The 10885-nt window shown below is 36.1% G+C and overlaps 1 protein-coding gene across 2 annotated transcripts in view; it reads left to right on the top strand.

Moving 5' to 3' along the window:
* The window catches only part of LOC109061020 (prickle planar cell polarity protein 3-like), a 50826-nt gene that overhangs the window by 30530 nt on the left and 9411 nt on the right, over nucleotides 1–10885 (top strand). For both annotated transcript variants that reach the window (XM_042730152.1, XM_042730153.1), the window contains 4 exons: nucleotides 4691–4874; nucleotides 6592–6705; nucleotides 7456–7593; nucleotides 10171–10374. In XM_042730152.1, coding sequence (XP_042586086.1) covers nucleotides 4691–4874; nucleotides 6592–6705; nucleotides 7456–7593; nucleotides 10171–10374 — 640 coding nt within the window. The remainder of the gene's footprint in view (nucleotides 1–4690; nucleotides 4875–6591; nucleotides 6706–7455; nucleotides 7594–10170; nucleotides 10375–10885) is intronic.

The raw sequence follows: 10885 nt of genomic DNA, 5'->3' as shown, positions 1-10885 counted from the left end.
GTGTAGGTCATTTTTTGGATATTTTTACCTCAATTTTTACACATGGCACCTTTAAAGAGCAGGTCATAAGGTATTTTAAAGTGTTCTAATATTGTGTTGGAGTCCCCTACAACAGGTTTAAATGCATCTAAAGTCAGAAAACTTTGTAATTTTCTCAGAATATACATTTAATATTAGAGTCATTTGCCAATGATTAGGAATATGATTCGTTCCAAGCAAGTTCGGAGCAAACCCCTCCCTTCCACAAGCCTAATCTGCTCTAGCCCCTTTCACACTGCATGTTGGACCCGGAAAATTGCCGGAAAATTCCGAGGTCGCCTTCTGTGTGAACGCAAACACGTCCCGGGATTGATTCCGGGATTGATCCCGGGTTGGGGACCTAGTAACATTGCCGGGTTCAGTCCCGGAACGAGCGCTGACAAAACAAAAAACAAAACCCATGCCGTATCGAAGACACAACTCACCTTATCATGCGACTCTTTTAACAGGTGTTTTGAAGGCAGATCAACGTTTGCAACGAAACAAATATGTGCAAACTGTAATGAAGCAGAGATCAGTTAGTTCCTCACTTTCCGCGCTGAAGCTGAGATCGTTCACCAGCTTAAAGTGTAACTAAACCCCTGGTCAGAGCCTGACTCCACCCACTGGCAATATTTAAAAATGCTGAAAAGTGGGCAGAGCACAGCGGAGATAGAGGGGACGAACCAAGGGCAGGGCTGAGCGGGTGGGGCGTGAACCTGAGACCCGCAGTAACAGATTGATTGACAGCTGCTGTCTGAGTCGCTAAAATGGAGAGTGACTGTAGTGACGCAAGTAGCTTTGCAACAGAGCGTTCATTTGAAGTAGAGGACTTCTCTCCCCCACCTTCACCTGAAGTAGAGGATGTCGAGGTGTCTGTGGACACAGGGCCAGGGAAGCCATATCAATTAGACTAACGTTACTTCAGTAAGGTTGTAATAACCTGCTTTACACAGAAACCTAAAGCTGCACTAGGTGTGTAGCCAACGAAGATAAAAGCCAAGCTTAGAGAAGCAGTCCTTGATAAAATGACATGCACACAACAAAAGGTTCAAATTGTATTTCTGTGGTATCCTTCTTTGCACCAAGTGTATATGCACTAACATCATGTAAACACACTACCCAGACAGCAAGCAGTCTCGGCCCAGATCCGGCCCACATCTGGCCCGCATGGATTTCACGGCACGCGGGCCAGATGTGGGTCAGATCTTGGCCAACACTATGTTGCTGTCTAGGTAACTAGCGGAAGTGTTTGTGGGCAGGTCAGACTCTGTTCCTATTTCGTGGGCAGGCAGGGATTATGCAAATGTGTTACCCAGTGACGTATACCCGTAACAGGCAAGAGATTAGAAAATATAACGACTCGTTAAGGCGATTCAGAACCGACTCTCTCTTTTTATTTATCATCCACTTTTTTGATTAACAACTTTGCAGATTGTTTTCATTTAAGGATAGCTACATTATAAACTGCAAAAGAGATATTTTTAAAAAATCATATGACCTTCTCTTTAAAATAAGTCACAGAAAGGTGAAGCAAGTCATAACATTTTGATTTGATGTTGATGAAGGCAACTTTTTCTTTCTGTGCTAAATGATGAGTATTGATGAGTGATTGTTTAGAGTAAGACCAGTACGCAGAAAATAAATGTAAAAAAAAAGTTCAAATTTGACCTCAGGGTCTGTTTTGACATTTGATTTCTGAGGAATGTCAACACGAGTTGATGTAACACCTTTTATGCGAGTGTGTGGTGTAAGGCATGAATCACTGGCCTGAAATTACGGTGTGTTTTGAAGAGTAATAGTAGGTATCATGATCATCAGTCACGTCAGCTAGTGCTCAAGAATGTCAGTGACGGGGTTTGACCACATTCAGAATTGAATAAATGCATACCTAATTAATTACAGAGTGTCTGTTATCACTGAAAGCTATTTACACTAGCTCCACCAACCGCTGACTGTTCAAGCGCTCATCATGTTAGCTTAATGTTTGAAACAGTCTACACAGTAGGCTACTTTTCTGTTTGCAAACATTAGTGAAATAATAACGAAAGTATGGGATAAAATGTTATAGTCCAGATATAGACCCTGATGTAGCGGCAGCCGCAATCAAAATAAAAAAAACTGACCTTTGGAACTAGCCTAATCATGTTACGCTTCAAATATTATGTTACATGGCGACCAGTGTCTGCTAAAATGTATTTGATGTCTGAATCATTCATTCAAGAGATGCCTCAAAAACTTTGGACGAAACAAGTCTTTATTGATTTATTTCAAATTATTTTTTTTTATTTTTTTTATATGAATTCATTTAAATTACATATTTTTAAATAGACTCATTTATAACATTTTAGACATTTATAAATAGACTCATTTGTAGCATTAAATAAACATTTTTGTCAAAAACTCATTTTGTTTGGTTGTATAATGTTTTGTTTTCAGAATCAAAAACATTAGACAATTGTCCCCCTTGGTCCGTTCGCCGTGGGGCCCCCTCAAGCATGGGGCTCGGTGCAACCGAACCAGTTGTACCCCCCCTAAGGACAGCCCTGGAAACGATGCTAGTTTTACTAAAATGAAATGGTTAAATGCTCAGGAAGAGACTCTCAGAGCAATTCTGAAGATGTTGTTCCTGTATTTATGTCCTCATTTAGAGAAACGGCAGACGCTGAAATCATCGTGCGCTTCAGTATGTGTGTAGTAAATGAAACCGTGCGTCTTCGCCATTCGTTCGCAGAGACACGCAGAACATACAGGATTCATATTTAAATAGTCTTTTTGCAGTTTAATATTTACAGATACTAGTCCATATCGCAATTAGATTTAAGTGTAACAACCTACTTTTGATTAATTCCCTCAAAATTTTACTAATTACATGACATTCCGCTTGATACAGTAAATTACATTTTTATGACTGGATTCTGCGATTCCGTCTGCGTTTTTCGCATCGTGGAAATCATAGGGCCCTATTTTAATATAATCAGATACACTGAATATGCTATTGCATACTGTTTTACAATGTACTATAATACACTGAGGTGCAAATAGTATTTGCCACTATTTACACTTAGTGCAAAGAAAATACCGCTATTTTCACAAATAATTATGCAAAAAAAATAAATAATAATAATTCACGATTTAAAGAAAATAGTAGGCGAGTAGGTGATTTTGTTCAAAAACCTTTTTTGTTATGCTGGTTGGAAGGTGTAGGACCATAAAATGTTCAATCATATCCCTGTCCTACCTGCCTGACAACGTATGTATTTGCATACCTCTGTGACCCAGTTTGTGCAGAAATGATACATCATCAGCGCGTTCCATTACTCTACTGCAGACCGAGCGAGAATGGATGGCGTTTGATTGTGATATTATGCGCATTATAAAGTGGTTTTCTCACCGGTGAGTGAGACATGAGGTAATCTGACAGCACTGATGTTGTCTCTCATTGTGCCGCTGCTTAGCCTCTGGTCTGTCTGTTCGCAAACAAAGGTGGTCGACACATGCACTCTAGAAAACTGCATGTTTGTCCAGTGTCTGCACTATTTTTCCTTAGAAGTTATGCTAAAAATGCCTTTGTACTCATTTAAATTAAAGTTGTGTCAATCTCATGACTCTCTCACACGTGCTTGTCAATGCTGCTGTCTGTTGTTGGTGCATTTTGTTGTTGTTGTTGTTGTTGTTGTTCTGTCTCTTTTGTTTTATTTTCTACTGTGAAACAATGACACGAGGCAGTGCTGCCACCTTATGGAACAACTGATTAGTGCAAAACAAATTCAATGCACATGTGCGAACCAAATCAAATTACAAAAATTTAATGGTGCCTGTACAGTACATGGATACTATTCTGGTGGCAGAATTACATTTATATTTAGCATAACATCTAGCAGATGCTTTTATACAAAGCGGCTTACAAATGAGGACAATGGAAGTAATCAAAATCAACAAAAGAGCAATGATATACAAGTGCTATGACAAGTCTCAGTTAGCTTAATGCATTACACATAGCAAGGGTTTTAATTATATATAAAAAAAACAGATAGATTAGAAAAAGAATAGAATTAAAATAAAAAGAATTAGCATCACATGCACTGTAAGTGGACCATTGCATACATGTAACAACCAAAGTATACTTTGGAGTTTACAAAAAACATGGCGGTGCATGTACGGTTTGTGCGTACTGTTGAGATTTGTGTTGTGTGTAAAAAATAAACTAGTATAATATACTTTGGGTTTTTGAACATAGCACACTAGTTGTGAATGGTTTCCGCTTTGACTGTGTAAATGAGTGAATATGTCCTGTTATGTTTCATGAAAAACATTTCAAGAATATTGCTTTGCTACATGGCGGAGAGTAGACAGAATTTTTATTTTGGGTGAACAGTCTTTTTGAGGAAATGCTGAAGTTGCACAAATGTACCATGGGCAGTGCCATCTCCCTCTTTCTCATGTTTATAAAGTCTTTTTTAACTGCTTTAATTTAACCATGAATATAGAATTTTGTTTGCCTGATTATCTGTTTCACAAAATTGTACTGATTCCCTGTTTTTTTTTTTTTTTTTTTTTTTTTTTCAACAGATCCAAAATCATGAACAGTTTTGTATAGGCCTAGTTTGAGTTTGAGTCCACTGTTTTGGCTGTGTTCACTCAGCGCCGCTCTGCTGACCTGTTTCCACAGGAAGATCTGTGTGCACTGTAAGTGTGTGCGGGAGGAGCATGTGGTGCGCTCTGTGCCCGGACAGCTGGAGAGGATGATGATGAAGCTGGTGTCAGACTTCCAGAGGCACTCCATATCCGACGACGACTCGGGCTGCGCCTCGGAAGAATATGCCTGGGTGCCGCCCGGGATCAAGCCTGAACAGGTGAGCAGGCAGCATTCAGAAGAATCTATACATACAAAGACATTTTGGTAAAGTGTGCTGAATGGAGAGTTTGCTCTGAATCAGCCAATCACAGCCTTTCTTGCACTCAGTCAAACAAAGCAGATGCTCTTTTCCATACAATGAGACATAATGGCGGTTCACACGTCAAGCTTCACTAGGGACAAAACAACAAGATGTTGGTTGCCTCGTGTAGTTTTGATATTTAGCATTATGTCTTTTCCACATTTTTTTTCATTCTGCCCAGTAACCACCCACATGCACAGGAAGAGACTGTACTAATATGAAAAGCAACCAGTCACAGTTTGTGTTGTTTTCTAAGCCAATGTAAAATCGTATTGTAAGGGCGGATTTTTTTCTTTAGTGTGTGCTTTTTTTATTGCACTTTTTACCTATCACATATTTTAGTACTCATCCTAAAGTAGAAATCAATCAAAACCTTAAGTCCTGCTCACACTGTGCGATTTTGGCCACGATTTGGTCGTCTGAGACACTTTGAAAATCCTAAAAGATTCCTATTATCCTGGGCTCAAATCTGTAGTCTTTGATCGCTGGGTGTGACATGTTCTCAGACAGCCGATTAATGGCCGTTATCATCAAATTTGACCTTCGAAAAAATTCTAGCAAACGTCAAACTGTCTCTATTTTTCAAGACAAGCCATTATCAGAATTAGAAATGTCTAAAATCGCCATAAATTCCAGCGCTCCCATCCTCCGCTCACGTAATTCACATGATATGTTGCTTTTGCTATATAAACACCGGTTGCCGCTGTTTTCATTTGGGTGTGTAGTGCAGCTTACACTATTCTTCTTAAATACGCCGATATTGCCGCCATTCATTTACTTTTCATGATAGCCAACATTTCAGCATCACGTGTAATGTAGCTCGCAGTCACTGAGTGTGTATGGGCTGATAATGTAAAACTCCAGACAAGTTTTCTTGCGCACACCCGTTTTTATCATGTCTTAACTGTCGTACAGTCTGACATTAATGACAACTGAGATCCCACAGTTTGACATGATCATCATGTTAGTAGTCTGACAACCAACAATCGTACAACAATTGTAAAGGACTATTAAAATCACACAGTGTGAGCCTGGCTTTAAACACTCAAAATTCATCATGTGAAAACAGTTTTGAAATCAGACGATGCATTACCATGGAAACTGTACTTTAAATCCTTTTAGCAGGCTCCTTCCCCTAGTGGGCGGTGCCAAGTGCAATATTACAAAATTCACTATAGTATTCTATAATCAGCTTTTTCTAATCTTGACAAAACATAATTGGAAAGGTATATTTTGACAGAAAGTTATACTATTTTTTGTATAAATCTCACTGGAACCTCAACCTTTTTGTGATATCAACTTCAAATTTGGAACATAAGTTAAATTGATGTATATCTTTGATTTTATAGCAATTTTAGATTCCAAAATATTTTGTAATGCATATATTTTACATAAAAAAACAGTACAGCACATTTTCTTTACAGTAAACAAACTTCTATATCTTTTTTTACACTTTCATTTTATAAATGCTTTTCACTTTCAATAATCTGCAGATTGTCTTCTTTAAAAAAGAGACCAACCTTAGGTCTGTATTCCAAAGCGTTCACAAATTTCATTTCATATGCATTTTCACATCTATGTTCAGAAAGGGGGTGACAGTTAATTATCTGTGTTTGTGTTTGTGTATGTACAGGTGTATCAGTACTACAGCTGTATTCCAGAGGACAAGGTTCCATACGTCAACAGTCCAGGAGAACGATATCGAATTAAACAGCTTCTACACCAGCTGCCAGCTCATGACAGTGAGGTAAAACTGCTTACATCCTCACACTCGTCTCTGGATCCCAAACCAGCTGTGAATCCGGAATCAATGAACCCTACAGCCTGGTCTTAGATTCTGATCTGAAATCAGAGATGAATACTAGCTTATGCACAATAAGTACTTATTTTTATAGTAGTAAGCAGTATGCAATGTTAATTTTTTAAAAATTATTAAAAACAACAGTACAGTACGCTACATGTTGCCAGGTGTACATTAATGACACCTTTTTTATCAAATTAAAGACGTAATATAAGAAAATGTTTATTTTTCAAATAAATGCTGAAGGGGTGGGTGAAGCAGCACAACTGTTTTCAACATTGATAACAACAAGAAATAGCAGATTAGAATGATTTCTAAAGGATCATGTTACACTGATGACTGGAGTAATGAAGCTGAAAATTCAGCTTCGATCACAGCAGTAAATTACATTTTTAAATATATTAAAATGCAAAGCAGTTCTTTTTAATTGTAATAATGTTTTGTATTATTACTTTTTATATTTTTCATGATAAGCAGAATAGAGGAAAAAAAAACTTACCCAAATACATTTATATTGTATATTATGATAGTTAAAAATAAAATAAAATAATGGACATAAAATAGGCTTCATTTTCAACATGCAAGATATAATTTCTTAGGGTGCAATGTTTTTTCATGTTTTCATGAATTTCACCATCCATATTCACCTGAATTTATTAATGGCAATGATAATGTCTTGAAAATGTGTGTGTGCAGCCTCAGTACTGTAACTCTCTGGATGAAGAAGAGAAGAAAGAGCTGAGGATATTTAGCCAGCAGAGGAAAAGAGAGAATCTGGGCCGCGGCATCGTACGACTTTTTCCAGTCACCATGACCGGAGCCATCTGTCAACAGGTAGAGAAACAGAGACACCACAGTGTGACAGTCTGCTGATCACATCAGCCCTGATGCTTCTTCTCATCTGTAACGTCACCTTGAAATCACAACTGCCCAGGAAAAAGAGTGCATACTTATCTGAGTATCACTTCAGCTGAAGTATGGATTGTGCATTGAGTTACTGAGCTGAAGAGCCTCTCGTCTGGCATGTGGCTTCAGGAAATTTTTGATATGCCGTGATAAATTCAAACTCCAGCCTGAGCCGAGCCAAGGCAGATATCATATGTACTAGATAAAAGCGCATATGTTCCATACACCCCCTGAAATATTTCAAGGGTTTTGCCACATTTCAACACCCATAATGCACTCCAGCTGATGAGTAGCTGCCAGGAGGGTGTGACTGTGTTGAGGAGAGGCAGTTTGTGTCATGTCTTTTTATGACCAGCTTATAGCTGTTTATTATAGAGGCTTCGCTCTGCTAAATAACAAGACAGTGCTAGACGTGATGTGAAGCAGATTTACCATTTTAGTTCAAATTTAGGTAAAATCACTGCAACACATGAGTGGCTTAAAGCTCCAATATGTAGGAATTTTGTAATAAAATTTCCGAAAATAACTTGCACAGTGTGATATATTTCCTCCAGTTGTGTACTTACAATATCTCAAAAGTCTCCAAAGATTTTTTATTTCAGAGAAATTCCGATTTTAAATAACTGGCCGCCCCGGAAAAAAATATGTCGCCTCTCAGTGACGCAATGTCCGCTCTATACTTTTTTTCCGGTGTAGACCATGTGATGTTCCACCACACCGGAATATCACATGGTCAAATGCGGAAGTGGTGGTTATGTTATAGCCGCGCGTATGGTTTGGTTGTCATTGTTATGGATCACAATAACTCTTTGGCGAGTATTGAAGTGCCAGTAAAACGTAAGTTATATTGCTCTTTGTACTAAGGTAAGGATTTTTATCACGTGTGGTGACCAAGATTATGGCAGTACAATTAAATACAATCGGATATGTGTTGTTAAAAAATATATTTAGGAATTACTTGCAAATGTTCGTTCAAATTTACTTTTAGAATGATTGGTTTGAGCACGTTAAAACAACACGGCATTAACCATAAACACGTAACACTCCACAAACATTGACCCAACAAATCATTTAACAAATAGCTGTAAGTTGTAACGGGATAATATAGTATAACATTTCACGTTCTTTGCAGTTCATTAATTATGATGACATAAAATAATACGATCATATATACAGGTAATACAAAAACAAATAAATTACCTCATCCGTGATCATGATTCGTTTATCCAATTTAGATACATTGCTGTGGTGAAAACGCATTAAAAACGACATCTCCCATCGTCACCTGCTTCATAGCGTCATCAAGCTTCGCCTTTGTTATTGTTGGAAATGCGCCCTCTTGTGGTCAATTACAAAAGTCACATACTGGAGCTTTAATGAATAAATTACATGTATTGGTGATAAAATCAAGATAAACCATTATTTAGCCTGGTATTAAAAAATTACAAAAAAAATATTGATGACTCAATCTGCATTTTATGTTTAGTAATAATAATAATAATAATAATAATAATGCATTTTGTTATTTTAATTGTACTAAATCAAACAAAGTAAAACCAAAAAAATAGAAATAATACTATAGTAATAAAAAAAATGAACATTAAAAAAAGGAGTATTTAAATATAATAGTAATAATAATTATTTTACAGTACAATTAATAATACTTATTATCATTATTATAATTAAGTTACGTTATAAAAATAAAAAAAGAAATACTTTTGTATTTATTTTGTATTATAAAGTAAAAAAGTGGAGTATTTTTTAATAATAATAATCGTTATAGTGCAAATATTATTTATTATTATAAATAATTGTACTATAGTGACATTTATAAAAATTTTATTGAATAATAATAATAGTATTAGTATTTTATAGTACAATTTTACAGTATTGTTTTATTAATATCAATAATTGTACTATAATGACATTTATTTAATTTTTATTGAATAATAATAATAATAATAATAGTGTTGTTATTAATATTATTTAAGATTTATAAATTAAATAAATAAAGAAAATTACTATAGTAATAATGCTATTGTCCTGTAAAAAAGATACAAGTATTTAATAATAATAACGGTTTTATTTTACAGCACAATAATAATAATTTATTATTATTATTATTATTATTATTATGCAAAAATTTTTAAGTTTTACAAATGAAAAAAAAAAAATTATAGAAATACTACTACTTTACTGTAAAAAAAGTAATGAAATTTGTGCAGTACAACAGTAAAATAACAATTCTAATTTATGCCAGTTTTAATTTCTTTGCTTTAAAATGTTCAACCATATAGCTTTTTTGTCATATTATTATAAAAGTTAAAAAAAAGTAGAACTGCAGTGATCAGGAGATTTGATGGGATCTTTCACTGTTCCTGCTGTTCTGCTTGTTTCTGTCTCATCCCCGCGGTCATGTGGGAGCAGCCAGTGCTTTCAGAAAATGCTGAGTTTCTACCGTGTAATTATGAGTTTGGAAACTTTCTAAATCTCTCTTCCTCTCAGTGTGGCAGGCAGATCTGCGGCGGTGACATAGCGGTGTTTGCGTCACGAGCGGGTCACGGCTCCTGCTGGCATCCTCAGTGCTTCCAGTGCGCTTCCTGTAACGAGCTGCTGGTGGATCTCATTTACTTCTACCAGGACGGACACATCTACTGTGGCCGGCACCACGCCGAGCGCATCAAACCCCGCTGCCAGGCCTGCGACGAGGTCCTCTCTATCCCTAGTTATCACTATTAGAATATCAATATCAAAGTTATTTCACTATTAGACCAATCTTTTTTTTTTTTTATATATATATTTTGAATTAGATTTAATTTTTCTTTAAAATTTATTAATTAATTTTTTTTTTCATACAAAAAAAAAATAAAAAATGTTTGCCTTTGAAACTAGCTGGGAAGTTTTGTTTATATGGTTTTTGTTTTCAGTTAATGTTTAATGTTAAAAGTAAATGTTTCTTTTATTTACAATCAGGGTATCTTCCGTCCATTCCAAATCCGTTTTCAATTAAAAAAACAGAAAACGAAAAGACTCAAGAGGATTCAAGTGAGAGAAAACATGGACAAGACGTTGGTCCGTGTACGTTTTGATCATTTTCATTTCCTATTTAGAATTCAATAACGAGAAATGGAAAAATGGCTCGTTTTTTCGTCGTTTTCTGTTTAGTTTAGTTTATTTGTCGTTTGGGGTTTACAAATCGGGTTTATGGCTTCAATATTTC

Source organism: Cyprinus carpio, chromosome B8, assembly GCF_018340385.1.
Source record: "Cyprinus carpio isolate SPL01 chromosome B8, ASM1834038v1, whole genome shotgun sequence".
NCBI classification, from domain to species: Eukaryota; Metazoa; Chordata; class Actinopteri; order Cypriniformes; family Cyprinidae; genus Cyprinus; species Cyprinus carpio.
The sequence above is the reverse complement of the archived record's forward strand: the minus strand, read 5'-3'. Positions and strand labels throughout refer to the sequence as shown.